This window comes from Chelonia mydas, chromosome 2, assembly GCF_015237465.2.
Source record: "Chelonia mydas isolate rCheMyd1 chromosome 2, rCheMyd1.pri.v2, whole genome shotgun sequence".
NCBI lineage: Eukaryota > Metazoa > Chordata > Testudines > Cheloniidae > Chelonia > Chelonia mydas.
The window spans coordinates 182,077,508-182,095,605 of record NC_057850.1 but is presented as its reverse complement, the minus strand read 5'-3'; the positions used below and the strand labels follow the sequence as shown (position 1 = coordinate 182,095,605).

At 42.2% G+C, this 18,098-nt stretch overlaps 1 protein-coding gene across 3 annotated transcripts in view; it reads left to right on the top strand.

The window, feature by feature from the left end:
* CTNNB1 (catenin beta 1) overlaps positions 1–18,098 on the top strand; it is a 32,440-nt gene that overhangs the window by 3,314 nt on the left and 11,028 nt on the right. For 2 of the 3 annotated variants that reach the window (XM_037890227.2, XM_043540769.1), the window contains exon 2: positions 17,669–17,728. The exons of the other annotated variant lie outside the window; for it this stretch is intronic. In XM_037890227.2, the coding sequence (XP_037746155.1) occupies positions 17,716–17,728 (13 nt within the window). In that variant the 5' untranslated portion in view covers positions 17,669–17,715. The remainder of the gene's footprint in view (positions 1–17,668; positions 17,729–18,098) is intronic. 3 annotated transcript variants of the gene reach the window in all.

The window sequence follows — 18,098 nt, the reverse complement described above, 5'->3', positions numbered from 1 at the left end:
GACCAGAAGCTTTAAGACCCTATTTTTGTTTTATTAAGGCATGTAAAGTAAGCTTTTTGCAAGTGGCGCCTTTTACAGAACTCAAGATTTGCATTTACTTCTGCTGTTCTAGTTAATTTTTTTTAAACTTTGTGCTTATTGGTGTATAACTGAAAATCTAGGTAAAATTTGTAAATTTTAGTGTGATAAATGCTGTCATTTGCAAATTAACTCGTCTTACAAAATTCTAATTGCCTGCTGCCCTGGGCTAGTGCACAGTTTTATCAAGTGAAACAATTGTCATAATAAAGGATGGGTGAGGCAAACTGCTTCTCCTTTTAAACTTGTGCATTTCTTGCAATGCTGTTCTAGCTAGACATTGCCATCAAAACCAAATTCTTAGTATACTGCTACCTAAATAGATTAGATTTTATAAGTTTTGCCACATCCTGATACTGCTATTCTTTAATAATTCACAGCATTATCAAAGCCTGCAAAATCAGTATTTCCAGTACCTGCCACGCATTCTACTCCAGACTTTTTCAAAATAAACTCCCAATTAAACTAACTTCTATGTCAGAGAGGTTCAAAACCAGTTGATCTGCTTTCATGAGTGATTCATGCAGCGTTAACGTTCTTCAGCCTTTTTTGTCTCTGGTGGTGCACTGGCTAGAAAAATTGATTCACTTAAAAAGGGAATAGTAGTTATAACACTGATCATAACAAATAGTGTGACTCTGATTTAGAAGTTGATAGGGATACTTCAAAAATTGTCTTGTGTGGTGTACTAAACTTATTTAACATAGTACAGTGTGAACAGATGAAAAATCCATGGTAGCTTGGTAAAACTGTGCCTTTGAGTCTACATTAATGTCTCCCAAGCAAAGCAAGAGAACGAAGTAAATTGAATTAACATCCAGGTAGACTCGACACTGTTGCTTCCTACTGGGCACAGACTGCACTCCACAGTGTCACTGACACAAAACTAAACTCTGAAACAGCTTCAGTCTGTTTCAGGGAATTATGAATAAAATGGGACTAAGTACATATTGTTTCAGATGGAGCATTGTCACTACACTCTGCATCATACTGAACTGAATGATAGGCAGTTCCCTGACCAAACACACTAGAGCAGGTCTGTCTAGGTAGATTTTTTTTTTAAACAGTAACCATATTCATGTTGAAAATGTGAATCAAAATGGAAGAAATTTGTTAAACAGTGTGCTAATCCTATTAAATTTAGCATGAATTTTTAAATATAAAATGTACCCATCACATACACTCAGGGCACACTTTTATCAACAGAAGATTAAAATAGAGCTAGGTGTTACAAGAAGAGGTTGTTTGCTACATTGGAGTACTGTCCCATAACATGTATAGACGTCTAAGGGAACATTTGAACTCTAGTTCTTGTACATCTTTATATATTTCTCATTGATTTAGCGACAATACAGGTGCCATCAAGTGGCCAAAAATCTAAACATTGCACATCAAGATGTGCGAATACTAAAAGTAAACTGACTGGGTTAAATGAAAGGTGGTGTTCAAATTTCCATTCGTTATTGTAGTGTCAAACTTCACTAATGTCCAGATTGCCTCCTTGTGACTTTGTAAAGTACTGGAGTAAGTTTTACAAGAGTTCTTATATTTTCAGATTATTCCATTCATGGAATCGGACTGACCGAGCAGTGGCTGCTCTAGCTTTACAATTTGAGTGTTCTGGTGTTTCATTTAGTCTATATATAACTTTATAACTGCTTAATTTCTTCAGTTTTAAGCTGCTGAGACTAATGGGAAACATTAACTACTTTTAAATAGTGTAGTTCAGTTCTGTCTTGGATTCTCTCATAGGATTGAGAGGTTATAGACTTGTTATGCAGAAGTGCTGCAGCAGGGCTTTGGTGCAAGGTATTAAAGTGGTGAGCTGCTTTACAGATGAGGACCTAGGTATAGAGGTGTTGAGAGAAAGTAGACATTTCTTTATAAAGCGTAAAGTTCTGTGTACAAAGCCTTGTTAAAAAATGTTTTCTCCTATATATGGCAATTTAGGCACAACTCTTGGCATGGATGTTTAGTCTTAGGTCTGGAATGTCTTAAATTTGGTCTTTGTATATGTGGTGACTGGAGCATCAAACTTAAATTGATTCAAACTTTAAGGGATTACTGCTCAATACTGTGAGACCTTTACCACAGTAAGCAAAATTACCGTATATACTCGTTCATAAGCTTCGTGCCTGCAGACAGTCCAGGTAAACAAAATGTCCCAACCCTCTAGCGGCTTACCCTGATGGGCCGGGAGCCAAAGTTTGCCAACCCCTGAAATATAGGGTTGGCTTATAAAAGGGTCACACAGTTTTTACTATTTTTACCTATCCATCTTGTGGGGGGGGGGGGTTGGGGTCTGGCTAACAAATGAACAGGCTAATGGACAAGTATATACGGTACATGTAATTAACCTCAAAGTTGTTAAATTCTTGGTTGAGGGTTTTTGGAGGGCAGGCATATAAGCAAAGGCTTCACAATATGTGGCATAAACCATTCCCACAATAGTTAAAGTAGCTGGAACTGCGAACATGTTAGAACAGTGAGGGTGCAACCATAGGGCTTGTCTTACTTACCCTGGTAAGTTGATCTAAGTTACACTATTCCAGGTACTTGAATAATGTAGCTTGAATTGACCTAGCTTAGGTCCACTTATCCTGGTGTCTTCACTGTGCTGTTTCATTGCACTCTCCAGTCAACTTACCTTACTCTTCTCTGAGAGCTGGAGTCAGCTGGAGAGCGCTCTGCTGTTTTAGCAGGTCTTCACTAGACCCACTAAATTGATACCTGCTGCATTAATTGCAGCAGCATAGATCTCCCTGGTAGTGAAGACAAGCCCACAGTATGTTTGGTTGCTGATAAAGCAGTTTATTCAAGTTGCTAAAGTATATAGTATTGTCAAAAGCACTGTTACTAAATTCAGTTTCATAAACTAAGAAGCAAACTACACAATAATAAAGCACCTCAACCTGATTTTGGCTGCATCATGTGCATTACTGTGGTGTATCTGGAAATATCAGCTAATCTGCACACTTCAGATTAGAATCTGCCTCAATAGCTGGTCACAAGTTCTAGGCAGTTGTATCATCTGGGGCTGGCATATAGATGCCCATATGTAGATTGTAAAATTGGTTATCATGTTTACAGTTCCAATATTGCAGAGCTTGGTAAAAATCCCCTTGAAAGTAGAAAGCTGACCCTCATGAGTACCTGTCTTCCAAATGAGAACTTGTACGGTGTTTCCTTGACGTCGGCAAGCACTTTCAGTGCTGCTGCTTATTGCTTTGGCAAGCTACTACAAGTTAACAAGACTGTTCATGTACCCAAAATTACATGTTTATTGCCTGCTATTGGTGCTGCCTGTAACTTTCCCCAGGCTGTGGCCATGATTGTTCCACACTGGGAGAAGGAGCCAAAAGAGGAGGCTGACAAAGTGGTAGAGTATCTGCATCTTGTCTTCACACTAAGCAAGTGGGGTAAAAGACAGAACTACTTAGTGATAGCTGGGTAGTCTGTAGAGGGAGTTTTGTACCTTTGGAGCCAGAGGCTGATGTGAAAGGGGAATCCAGGAATAACTTGTTGGTGGCAATCTCAGTAGCTGAGGGTGGGTCTGCCTTCATCACCAAGATGTTGTCTCTGGACCTTGCTGCACTGGAAGGACACCACCTTTACTTGCTTACTAACCAGAGGTAGATAAAAATATCTGGCAGACATCTTCTAGCCCTGTAATACTGACTTGGCTTGAATGGTGCATAACAAGTGCAATGTTATGTAGTATAGGTATGGTCAGTTTTTGTCTTGGTAACTCCTAGAGAAAATGTGGTCAGGTTACACAAACACAAACTACCATGATGCAGTTTCTAGACACATTTTGAAGTATAACACCACTCTAAAGGCAACCTGCAGAATCTCGAGGCTTCTGCTTGTCAGATATTTTATCTTGATTACTGGAAAATTTTTAGCATAATTGAAGGGGGCGGAAGAGATGCAGCTTTAACATACAGCAACCATGCTGTGCTGTTCTCACCTCTTTGTGGGCCACGCTTTTTTTTTAAACTACAATGATCTGCAAAGGGCCCTACTTGCTGTGTATGAACCTGCTTGGAAGACCCTCTAAATTTTCATAGTACAGCTAATCCAGTTTTAGAAAATGTAGTTAAGGCTACTGTAGCAGGATTTAATTATGGCTTTAAAGGCTGTTTTGTGGATGGGAGTAACTCAGTTTTCTTGACGAAACAAAGCACTCTTGTGCTGTTGCTGTATTTGCTAAGATTAGGTAACAAATATGTGAACAAGAATTGGAATTATGTTAATTGTAAAATCTGACTTTACAATTTTAGTTTTTAGATTGCTGGAATGATGGCAGCTTTAAACCAGTTTTATTTGCAATGTTGTGGACACCACATCAGAGATGCTCTTTTTGGGGTAGGGAGGAGAGTGTTTTATTCTGAATTTCTCCATTAATAGATCTCTTCCACATATTCGGAGGAGAAGCAAGGACTTGAAAGCCTGAACTGTTAGTGTGATAGCAAGCCATTTTCCAGTGGGAGTTCGGTTCCATGCAGTGTAGAAAAGTCTGTTAGTGGCTTCAAACAGCACTGAAATGTTTCTGATAAATGCAAAGTATACTAATTAAAATAGGAACTGCATTTTATCAGACTTGATTACAATTCTCATTCTGCCCAAATAACTATGGGAGAAACCTATGGAATGACTTCTGTTAATACAGATTCAGAACTGGAAATTGAGCTCTTGGATAATTAGAAGCTTAACTTCAAATGTGTGAGGCAAAAGTTCTAGAGGAAATGTAGCTATCAATGCCCCCTTCTCTTGCAAAGCTTCAGACTAGGTTTTCTCAAGCCTATATGTATGATCTTTGTTTTCAGGGAGTTGGTATTGACCTCAAGTAGTCATATTCAGTGTGAATCTAGAATGACAAAAAAAGCTAATCTGCAAAATTAAAGAACTAGATATTACTGGTAGAAAACTGCTTTCAGTACAAATTGGTTACATAAACTTTATTATGAAGTCTGTTCTTACGCTATGTATTGACTAGCTTGTACCAAGTCAGTTTTTGGATAGCTGCCTCCTAAATGCTTCTAGTTTAGTCCAGCAACCAAATCTGATGCTGCATTAGGCATTGGCAGTATCAGAATGTTCATGTATTAGCTGGCTTAATGGCTTTCCCTCAAATCATTGGCATCACATTACAAGGGCATTTATCATGCTGACTTTAAACTGAAAGTACTTTCCCAACTTTATGAAATACTATAAAGTGGTCATGTGGTGACACTAGTACTTCGCAGTTATCCCAGATGTACAAGTCTCCAGTAGGATAACAGCTGTAGTGGAGGAAGACCAGTCTTACTACTTGAAATTTTATAAGCAACCAACACAACAAACTGTTCCATTTCACTTTAACATCAGTAACCTTGCTTGCATAGCACAGAACTGGAGTTCACATGTTTCTCTGCATAGTAGGCTCAAGAATCGGCTTGCACTTCCAATCTGGATGGAAATCTGTTATTGACTAATAGTATGCAGTGTTGTAGCTGGGTTGGGCCCAGGATTTTAGGGTTATCTTCAAAGGAGCTCTGCGTAAGTTGGAAAGCTTGTCTCTGACCAACAGAAGCTGGTCCAATGAAAGATTACCTCACCCATCTTGTAGCTCCAATTGACTAATAAAGCTCTTAGCTTTAAATGTCAACTTAAATTCTTAGACTAAAAGCATCAGATTTAAATGAGGACATTTTAGACAAATGGGGTAAAGGATGCCATAGCAAACTTTTCTGAGCTGCTGTAATGCCTTATCTGTAGCTTTTCATCACTTATCTGAGTGACACTGGACTGAAACATATGTTGTATATATGTGTAAATCCTGCCATGATTACTTCACTTGTCCCCTGCTTGCTTTGTTGTACAAAAATCTGAAGGAATGTAAGGGTCAAGGAAGTTGGATTTTTCCCCCCTCAAATTGGTTATCTTACATTCTGAATTACCAGTTGAATGTTATCAAATATTAACTAAATAAAATCAAGGTTTATTAAAACAGGCTTCATTTAGTTATATTTAGGTCCCTACCAAATTGACCGTCCACTTTGGTCAATTTCAGAGTCATAGGATTTCAAAAATCTTAATTTTTTTGATTTCAGCTAGTTAAATTTTAAACATCGGTGTTGTGATTGTAGGGAATTGTGCAGGGGGGTGCGAGTTTATTGTGGGAGAGGGTAGCAGTACTGCAACCCTCCTTCTGTGCTGCTGCCTGCGGTGGCTCTGCATTCAGAGCTGAGCAGCTGAAGAGCGGCAGCTGCTGGCTAGGAGCCCAGCTCTGAAGGCAGAGCTGCCAGCAGCAGCACAGCAGTAAGGATGGCATGTAAGGGTGGCAGTACCATATCTTCTGGGCTGCTGCTGCCAGTGCGCTGCTTTCAGAGCTGGGCACCCAACCAACAGCACTGCTTTTCAGCTGCCCAGGTCTGAAGTCAGTGTAGAAGTAAAGGTAGAATACCGTGACCCCTTCAACTCCCTTTTGTGTCAGGACCTCCCCACACTTGAGAAATACTGGTCTCCCCTGTAAAATCTGTATAGTATAGGGTAAAAGCACGCAAGATCAGATTTCCCAGTCCGTTATGCATTTTTCATGGCTGTGAATTTGGTAGGGCCCTATTTATATTATCCTATTAACTATAGCGGAGGAGGAGTTGATACCTCTAAATCCTTAGTCTTTGTAGGCGATCTCTAAATGAATGTTTAGGTAACTTGGGAATAATATCCAATTGCTCGTATCTTCAGCCTCTGAAAGCTTAATGGTCTGCAACTTGGGAGTTAGTGTACAATGCATAGGTCAGGGTGAATTGACTGAAATTGGATGGGGTTAAAACCAACAGGTGAAAAACGTGTGCTTTTACAATTCTAATGAACTAAACTGTAAACCCCTGTATTTTTAAGTGCCACCACTGTTGGGGGTATTTTTATTTGAATCTTACAAAACTGAGAAGGCAACAGAGTTGATGGTACTGATAGTGGACACATTTCAGTAGGAATGTAACTCTTGTATCAACAGTCCTATTGACTTAAAAGGGAATAATCACATGTGCAGCAGTGGTGGCTAAAACTGTTTTTTGTGTAAATTTTTTCCTACAGGCAAATCTGTCAAAGTTGTTTCAGTGATGGTAATGAAAAGATATTTAGACTTTCAGTATCTAGGCCATAATTTTCAAAAATAGGAGCCTAACTTTTAGGATCAGATGGGATTTTCAGTCACCTAAGTGACTTAGGAGCAGAAGTCCCATTGCCTTCAAACAGCAAACTTTGTATAGCCTAGTCAGTGTCTTTTCTTGAAATTCAATACTTTAGAAGGTGGCTTTGCATGATGTTTGAGTTTTGTAGTGGTTTCCCAATAAGCGTATTGACGCCCTGGAATTAGCTTCAGGCATAGATGAGTATTAAGTGTGAAACTTCTTAATAGAAAATCTTTTTAAAATCTGAAACTCTAATTAGGAAACTAAAATGTTTTGTACTTCCCATTTTACAATGACTTCAGTGCACTAGCCTAAGTAGCAGTGTTAAAGTATTGCCCTTTCTCTTGGAGCCAGCCATATGTAAGCAATGGACTGTTGAACAGGTATCTGTAGGACTTCTGAGCTAGAGCAGTAGATTGTTTTGTATTTTGGTTCAGAGTAAGAACCAAAGATACTTGGAGAGCACCACAAATAATCCTGCATCTTTCCATATTTCCCCTATATTTGGCTTTTGGTAACTGAGTTTGTTATCCTAATTCCAAGTACATTTCTTCCGAATCTTAGTAGCTGAGGTGGGTTGGTGCTACTACTCCTTTAAAGAAGTCTGTATTCAATGTGGGAGTATCTCAAACACTAATTTGTCTTACTGTCCTTACAATGCAAAAGGAGAGGCTGTCAGTAATAACTACTGAAACTAATTGCTAAAAACTCATGCCTGAAATTCCTTGCTGGAGAACAGAATACTTGACCATTTTAATTAAGAGTTTGATTGCTTTTTTCCTTAGTTAAACATGTGCTCAACTGAATTGTGGGTGAATTTTGCAGTTTCAGTGATGGGATTGCCTCTGTCTTAACAACAGAAACTTTATGGAATTATGTTTTAGGTACTTAAGCAGCCAGTACTGGCAAAGAATGGCAAGTAATTCAAAATTTGACTTGGTTACTGTCTTACTAAGAACTTTGTGTACTTCAGCCATTTGGCTAGAATACACTACTTGCTCTGCCTTAAACCTTGATTCTTCATTCATTGTGACTCCCTGCTTCCTCCCAACCTTGTCTGTACTAGGGAAATCTACAGAGCTCCTAGCTGTTCTAGCATGGGTAGGATCTATACCGGGGTGGGCAAACTGCAGTCCTTGAGCAGCTTCTGGGGCTTGCCCCGCTCAGGGTCAGGGGTCGCTCCATGCAGCTCCCAGAAGCCACAGCATGGTGCTGCCCTCTCCTACCCCCCAGCACTCCAGCCAGGGAGTAGGGTTGGGGGGGCTGCTCCACACAGCTCCCAGAAGCAGTGGCATGGCCCCTCTCCGGTGCTCCAGTGGGAGCTGCAGGAGCAGTGCCTGCAGACGGGGCAGCATGCAGAGCTGCCTGGCTGCACCTCCACATAAAAGCCAGAGAAGAGATGTGCCACTGCTTGAGGTAAGCGTCACCTGGAGGCTGCACCCCAAGCCTCTCCCCAACCCCCCTGCCCCACCCCGATCCCCTTCCTGCCCTCTCAACCGCTGATCCCCCTACCCCACCTTCCAAACCCTTCAGTCCCATCCCAAAGCCTGCACTGTCGCCTGGAGTCCCCCTCCATACCCTGAACTCCTCATTTCTGGCCGCACCCCAACCCCAATTTTGTGAGCATTCATGGCCCGCCATGCAATTTCTGTTCCCGGATGTGGTCCTCGGGCCAAAAAGTTTGCCAACCCCGGAGATAGTAAGATTTTTTTTGTACCTACTCAGTCCCCCTGCCCTTTCAATTCTAGCCTCTGAGACCACCTCTGAAGCCCCCCCCCCCCAAAAAAAAGTCATTCCCCCCCTTTGTGAAGTCACAAACCTACTAACTCAAGACAGCCATGGAGTTTTACATGGGAGGTACTGGGTACATCCAGATTTCTAATGCAAGAAGTAGTTTTATTAACACTGCATCATAAACATTAAGGATACAAGTCTTTTTCCTTTATGGCAGGGGTAGTCATATAATTTTTTGGTCAAGGACCTGAGAAAATAAAAAACAGCAAGTAAAAATTTCAGGGTCTGTTTTAAAGCATCTGGGGGTCTACTGACTACGCATGCTTTAGGGTATGACCACTTTGCAGCTGGGAGCAAGCCTCCCAGCCTGGGTAGACAGACTTTTGCTTGCTCAGCTCAAGCTAGTATGCTAAAGGTAGCTGTGTGGACACTTACAGCTGGGGCTCTCAAGCTCACCCAGTCTCCTGGATCTAGGCAACCTCCACACTACTACTACTTTAGCATGCTCGCTTGAGCAGAGCGAGCATGACATCTGCCCATGCTTGGAGGCTCACTCCCAGCTGCAGTACAGCATACTTGGGAACAAGTCTATTGGCTTTAGGACTTTGGAAAACCTTTTTACAAATGTAAGGGTTTTGACAGTTTGATATGAGTGTCCCTTGATTTCAGTTCTTTCTAGCTAGTGAGAGGCAACGCCACTAATACACAAAGTAAGATGTAGCCTCATGTTGACCAGTCAACAGCACTTTGTCAGTGAAGTTGCATTTAGGAAGACAACGCAACTTAGATGGGAATTAGCAGAACTAAGCCTACTTACCATGAATTACAACTACCAAGGCTTTATTCCCCCTGTATAAATCAACCACACACCCAAAAAATGCAATACACTGAATAATGGTGGGTCACTGACATGTTTCTAGTTGATCAGTTTTCTGACTGCAGGAGAAGAGATCAACCGCCACCAGAAAGCAGTCCCTAGATCCTACTTGGGGTTCCATTTTTGGATCAGTCTCTGGATAAGATCTTCCACCTCCATTTATGGGAAGCTTGGTTTCTTCTGTTTCCAGAGCCTCCTTCCTGCTCTGAAGTTGAGGGGTTTTTTGTTTTTTTGGGGGGCCCTTCCACCAAGAAGGACCCAGTTATTTGCCTTCACTGCTTAGATGGTTGAGCAACTGCGGTGATACTGACTGACCTTGTTTCGTGCTGCTGCTGCAAGCAAAGTAGTGAGTAGTGCTGGTGCTGGCTGCCTGCCTGCCTCAAGGCACCAGAGCAGCTCTATTTAGAGTGCCCTCCTTGCAACCATAAGGGCTCGCCACTTTTTGAATGAAAGATTAAATATGGTTGGAACTGTTGGTTTTGCAACTCCCATTTTCCCTATTTATCAGGGAACGCCCTGCTGCTCTTTGATGATTTTGAGTTCTGTAGATGTGTATTACTGTTACAGGACCCAAGTACGCACCAACTGGAAATAATTAATATTATGCTCAGAAGTGTCTGAGTTGATATTTCTCCAATACAAAAGAAAGGTGTGATCCCTTATTGGCTGAGAAAGGGGTTAGTATTTTGCCTTAATAAACTAAGTCCCAAGACTTACCACTGACTCATACTGTCCCAAAATAAAGGGCTTATCTGGCTGCCACATCCTTAACTATTTAATTAAGACTGCCAGAAAGCAAGACTATTTAGAACAGCAGTAGAACAAGCCCAGCTGCAGGAGCCTTGTCCATAGTATAGATCAGGGGTTGGGGTGCAGGAGGGAGTGAGGGCTCTGGTTGGGGGTGCAGGCTCCATGGTGGGGCCAGAAATGAGGAGTTCAGAGTGTGGGAGGGGACTCCAGGCTGGGGAGTAGGGTGCAGGGGGTGAGAGCTCCAGCTGGGAGTGCAGGCTTTGGGGTGCAGGAGGGTCCTCAGGGCTGGGCCCAGGGGTTGGGGTGTGGCTCTGGAGTGGAGCTAGGGATGAGGGGTTTGGGGTGCAGGAGGGTGCTCCAGGCTAGGATCAAGGGGTTCAGAGGGCAGGAAGGGGATCAGGGCTGGGGCAAGGGGGTTAGGGCATGGGGAGAGGCTCAGGGGTGCAGGCTCTGGATGGCACTTACCTCCAGCAGCTCCCAGAAGCAGCAGCATGTTCCTTCTATGCGGAGGCATGGGCAGGTGGTTCTGCACACTGTCGTGTCTGCAGGCACTGCCCCTGTAGCTCCTATTGGAGCACTGGAGGGGGGGCTGTGCCACTGCTTCTGGGAGCCATGTGGAGCAGCCCCCAACCCTACTCCCAGGCTGGAGTGCTGTGGGGTGGGGTGGTGGCACCATGCCACAGCTTCCAGGAGCTGAATGGAGTGACCCTGACCCTGAGCAGGGCAAGCCCCAGACTCCACTCCCCAGTGGGAGTTCGAGGGCCGGCTTAAAACAGTTGGCAGGCCAGATCTGGCCTACAGGCCATAGTTTACCCACTCCTGTACTACTTTCTGATCAAAACTTTTTTTTTTTTGGTAAGCTTAAAAATGCCTTTACACATTACGTGGTATTAAGGACAGCTAGAAGTACACTGAATACTCTAGACTAAAGGAATTGCTTACATGGAATATAAACAGGGATATTGCACAAGGGCAAGAGAGCTTAGAGCTTTCAAGGTGTGGTACATCCTAGGAAACCCTGTAGTGTGAGAATGGTATGCATATGTCTCCTGTAGTCACAAAGTAAAACTGACTGGTCCTTTCATTGCTCAGACTGAGAAATAGTCTCATCAAAGAAATAAATGAAACTGAAGTCTCATCACCCTAATGTTAATCAAAGGCTTTCTTGAAAAAAGTTTGTGAATCAATGTCCTGTAACTCCTGGTGGAACATACTACTTTGGACAACCAACAGAACATCACACTTGAAAAACTAGAACTTGTGAATATTCAGCACTTGGAATATAAGATTATTGGGAAGAGTTACTAAAGAGCTTGCCTGTATGCTAGTGTTAAACTTGAACATGACACTAGCTATTAGTAGGAAATGTTGAAAGTTTTTGAGTGCTAAAACTTTGTACATACCGCTGAGCTTCATTTGCCACGAAACAGTGAAATGTCTGTACTCAGTGGCATCTGATATGAATAGACATTAGGTTTGAAGTAGCTGGTGGGAGCATCTGCTGTCCAAACGGGATCCATAGCAGTCCTGACTCTCTTGATGTAGAATGGCAATTTGTAGGATTGATTCACTGGTCGCTAAAATACCAGAGGAAAATAGGGGAAGAAGTAACCAGGAATAACTCTTTACCTGTGGAAGCATTCAAAACAGATTGACTCGTTCAGCTTCAGTTGTGGTGATTCTCTACACTCAGCATAGGAATGCATGCCACTTCCCTCTAAATTTTACATAGCAATTCGGGTTGCTAGAAAATATTTTCAGAATTGGATGTATAAAGAATGCAGTAACTAGTTCAGCCAGCTGTGTCACAGACCATTTATGTTGGTCCTGTATGGCTGAAACTTGGAAGCAAAGACTATTTATTTAACAGCAGTGTGGTATGTAAAGCTGTATTAAGGATTCATAAGAATGGAGGGAACTTCCATAGTTGAAATGGCTGTCTTGTAGAGCAGTCAAAATAGAGCAAAACCATCATGCAATTTAGTAGATAGCAAGGACTTGAAGTTTTTTTTTTTTCTAAAACGGAACACTAACTAAAACAGAAAAGACTAAATCACTGCCTAGACTGTAGGATGGATATAGCTAAAACTCAAGCATTTAACTATTCAAACTGCAGGTCTGATCTTCATTACCTTTATGCTCAAACTGTCAGCACCCTTGCTAGTTCAACTTCCACTAAATGCAGTAACTCTCAGTGTCTTGTTAAGATGGACAAAGACCTAGATTTTGTTTAGGCATTGCTGCTATTTCAGTGTGTAACTGATTTAGGAGTTTAAGCCCTCTTCCTAGGGATTTAGGTCTCTCAAATCAGTTGGGTGTTTGCAACTCTGAATTTAGCAATGCCTAAAAACCCAGATTTTTAAAAGTAAAAATTCCTGGCTTCACTTTTGACAAAACAATTAAAAGGGGGTATAGTACAAAAAGGACGTCAAAATTCTAGATACTAACATTACCATTAGTTTTTGTATGTAGAATTTTTCACTCAGCTCACTAATAACACTTTCTGCTTTAATTCAGCTGCTGTTGTCTCTTTTGCTTTAAAAAAAAAAATTCTTTTTTACAGTAGTGCCTGGGGCAAACAAAAATGAGGCTTCATTGTGCTAGATGCTACAAACTGCCACAGAGCTGTTCATCTAAATCAGGGGTGGCCAACTTAGTGGCCCCTTGTATAAGCACCAACTCTGGGGCTGGAGCTACAGGTGCTAACTTTCCAGTGTACTGGGGGTGCTCACTGCTCAACCCCTGGCTCTGCCACAAGCTCCACCCCTTCCTGCCTCCTCCTGAGTCTGCTGTGCCCTAGCTTCCCCCCCACCCCACCCCCATCAGAGCCTCCTGCACACCACAAAACAGCTGATCGGGAGGGAAGGGGAAGTGGTGATTGGCAGGGGCTGCTGGTGGGTGGGGGGAGCTGATGTATTACTGTGACTTTTTGGCAATGTACATTGATAAATTCTGGCTTCTGCTCAGGTTGGCCACCCCTGATCTAAATGGACAAGACAAAGGGTAGGGGGAAAGAATCCATTGCTTTGTTTAAATGAAATATCACTGTTCCATGTCTATGCATTTCAGATTTTCAATAGTAAAGGTTAATCCATCCTGATTTTTGGAAGATGGGCTTCTAGTTCAAAACTTTCTTGCTGACTGGCAACATGCTACTGCTCAGAGGCAAACTTTTAAGGCCTTATCCATACTAAAAAGCAAAACCATGTTTCTGTAACTAGTTCATGATACTGATTTGGCCATTTAATAAGCACTCTTCGTGCAACAGTGCCCTAACAGCACAATGTAGTAAAATCAAGGTATCCTACCTCTCCATTCCAATTCCACAGGGATAACTCAACTGGGCTGTGCCCTTAAGAGGCCTCTTCCTCCTACCATGCTGCTTAGCATTTGTAGATATGCATTCTAGGAAAAGATGGACAATAGCATCTCAGGGCTTCTGCAGGGGAAAGTGCCTGGAGTTTAGTCAATGCCAAAGCAATACATGAGGTGGTGAACTGTGTCCTATCCCAGAGGTTTAATTAAGGACTCCTTTGCAGAAGCCAGGGTGGTAACTAGGCCATTGGCAGAGGATTGTTTGGGTAGCCTACGCTGCCAACAATGTCTTTCTATAACAAGTTCAGCACTTCATGCTAACTGCTGTAGATACTAACTACCAGCAATATTCATGTCAATTTAACAGAACTGGGGGGGCAGAGGGCTTACTGCTGCCTGACCTGTTGCCTCTAACTGTAGTTTAAACTAATGAAGGGTGGACAGTTCTGGGCTGAGCAGGTTATCTGATCTTGGCAGAAGAAATGCCATTCTGTACCAATTTCAAGCATGTGATATTCTTTCACCTATTAGTCTAGTTTATCTCCCTATACAAAGATATTTAGGAGGAAGAAGTTGGGACAGATCTGCAACAAAGTAACTTAAAGATCTTGGGTAGAACACCTTGCTGCTGGCACATCTAGAAAACTAGCCTTAACTGCAACAAATGAGAGCTAGTTAAACTTTAGAAGTGATCAGCAAAATACATACTAACTTAATTATACTATACATTTATCTAGACTTATGTAATATAAAATTCTAGCATGCATAAGCATGCACTCTACATTGCAGCCACCCATCTTGCTTTTGCTTTCCTGAATCTTTAACTCCTTAGTTAAATGAAATGGTAGGGACTCATTGCCTGGTAGTCAAAGGCTTAGAGGTAATAAGTTGCCTCAATAAAACAGGCCCAACATGCTGCAGCTGCTGACCACTAGTGACTGGTTAAATACATCTGTCAGCAGTTTTTCAAATCTTGAACATATTTCCTGATTGTTTACTTGTAGATGGTTTGACTTAGACCTCTGATCTATGCTAAACATTTTATTAGGCTTGTCCGTTTTCCAGATACTTTAACATATAGCTTCTTCTATTTCTGAAGCTTCAACACTAAACTTGATTAGATGGAAAATGAGACTGTTGCTGGACTAGTTATTCAGGCTTAACTTGTATTTTAGTTTCTATTCTTGTCTTTTGGAAATAAGTCTGAACACCTACCAAAATGCCATGCAACATCAGAACAGTAGACTTCCTGTAAGAGAAGCTTTACTTTGGCTGGGGGATCTGGCAGAAGGCAGAGGCTGTGAAGCTTCCTTTTTGTGGGTGCTTTCTTGCATGCACTTGAAGGAACTTCAGCTTTATTCAATCTTTGTAAAATACTTTAGCAACAGTTGTCCAGGGAAGTTTTAAAATACAATCTTCACACCAAAGGCAAAACAGAGGTAGCAGTTGATCAGAGGAAAGAAAAATGTATGGTGGTTTAGTGCTCATGTAGGTATCTCCAATGGCATAAATAAATCACACGGTGCTTAGCAGTAATGAATATTTTAAAGCAAAATGCTTTCAAGAGTGTGTATTAAAATTAAGTTCTAAACATGGTCTACTTGCATCAAGGTTAATAGGGTGGAATTCCAGGAGCCAGTGAAGTTTTTTGAATAATTTAGGAGTAGCTCTCAACCAGGGGTCTGGGGGGCCACAAGCAGGTCTGAGGGGGCCCACCGAGCAGTGCCCCAGCATTAGACTCGCTGGGGCCCAGGTTAGAAAGCTGAAGCTCCACCACATGGGGCTGAGGCCTTGAGCTCCACCACATGGGGCTGAAGCCAAAGCCTGAGCAGCTTAGATGCCCTGGGGCCCCTCTGGCATGGGGCCCCAGGCAGTTGCCCTGCTTGCTACTCCCCAGTGCAGGCCCTGGCTTTTATATGCAGAAAAGCAGTTGTTGAACTCCACAGGTGGGCTGTGGAGTTCTATAGCATGTTGGAAGGGGGGTCTCAAAGAGAGGTTCAGAACCTGTGGTGTAGGCTACCATTTATGGTTCCTGTGAATTGCATTGCTCTTTTGAAAAGTTGGTGCTGTGTTCAGTGTAATCACTTTTTGGTAACCAGCTCCTTAAGAGCTAATCTACGTGTGTGTGGTTTTTTTTTTTACTAGTATAAAAGGAGGTCATATGTAAGGTTTCCTCACTTATATAATGTAAGATCTTTTTTTAGCCAAAAACTGGCTGAGTGGACTTAACTTTTTTTTTAAACTGAATTTAGGATTAATAGGTCTGGCTATGCTTTAATCTTTCACTATTGGACAGTGGTCCAAATTGAAGAGTGAAATATTCTCCTCTAATATTAAGGAGAAATGACAGCCCTATCTCTTGTGGCAAACTGAAGTGTTCTAAGTAGCTTTACCCATATGAATAAGCTCTCTGGGGGGGAAGGGGGAAGGAATTCAGTTATTGACCACCTAATAAGTTTGTGTACACTTCAGGAATAGGTGGCTGCCTGTCGAGTGGGGAAGCTAATCTAATTTTAAACTGGGGAATGGGGATTATGGAGCAGTACAAGCAGATATTACATAAATTTTTACCATGCCAAACTCAACTAGTGAGTACTTTACCTGCGTGTCTAGTTCATCTTCAGTCAACGCTCCCTTCTTGACCTTGGGAATAGGTGGGCTTAATGTTTCAAGCCTTGTTAGAATTTATGGGGTCTAGGTCAAGAATTGTCTTGACTAACTTCAAAATGAGAATTTAAACATCAGTTTGTGATTCTTCAGCATTTAATTTTCATGCAAATTTCTTGTCTATTATCAAACTTGTTTTCACAGCAAACCAAATTGAGGTGGGGAGTGAGCAGTATAAATCATAAATCTGTGTGCTACTCCAGTGGCACAAAGTAGGCTTGGACTTGGTTTAAATGATCAGTTGAGGATTCTGGAGTGGGGAAGTCTCTGGGTGGCCTAGTGATGCAGTTAATGGCTTCTCTCCACCCATGGAATGGCAGGGGAGGATGGCCAGTGGGCCACTGGTAGCCTTGCATAATGATGGCTTACAGTGGGTCTATGCATTTTCCAGGTGTGTAGCCTTATCAGGGGTTAAGGCTCACATAGTGGCTCTAGGATCAGAGCTGGAAAGGTGTCCAAGTACTTCCCAGCCCCCCCCCCAGCATGATGTTAATCTGGTTCCAGTTTATAGCTGAGGAATAGAGAAATGCAGAAAATGGTTTCAATGCTGTCTGTCCTCCATGCTTTTCCTCTTGGATTTTTAAGAAAGTAAATGTTTTGAGACTGCCAGCAAAAGCCTGGATGTGTATTCCCTGATGTTACCGTTCCTAGATGAGAGGGATTGCTAATGAGTAATTGGCTGCATTGTATACAGGCTTGATGTGTCTCCTAACCTGTACGTTCTCAAACTGGGGGTTGGGACCCCTCAGGGGGTTGTGAGCTGTCAGCCTCCACCTCAAAGCCCATTTCACCTCCAGCATTTATAGTAGTGTTAATTTTTTTTTTTTTTTTTTAAAAGTTATGGGGGGGCGGGGTCACACTTCGGCTTGCCTTGCTTGAAGGGGTCACCACTACAAAAGTTTGAGAACCACTGCGTGTAGACTGAGATACAGCATTAACATGCTAGGCTGATCCCATAACTTGAACTACTTTCTCTTACTGGAAACTAACCAAAGCTAGCAAGTTCCTAGTTCTTGACTTTTTTTGTTTTGTTGTTTTGTTTTGTGTTGTTTTTTTTCTGGTTAAGGTCTCTGAAGTTCTGCAGGCTATAGTTCTGGGAGCCCAGCAAGGAACATGGCAACCCAAGGTATATCTAACAGACTGAACTTTGCTTGGCTCTGACAGATATTGCGGGGGCTTCTTAAGCTTTTAACTTTTTTTTTTTTCTTCCCATTTAATCCCTCTGGGGCTGTCTAACTGTTCCATCTACTGCTAAATATTTCATGCATGGAAAACTGCTCTTTAGGAAGAACATAAACCTGTAGACATGCATTCTTCTCAGTCAAGAAGTGCTAACAAGGTCCCTCCTTCTTCCTCCTCCCCCCCCACCCCCCTGAAAAAAAAAGGCATAAGACTGGTGAATTAATCCCTATATGTCCTGGATGCACCACCAGGAGTTCTATTGCCCAGTTCTGTTGGGGTTGCCTGTTTCTGCTTAATGTTCTGCTTGGGTCTCG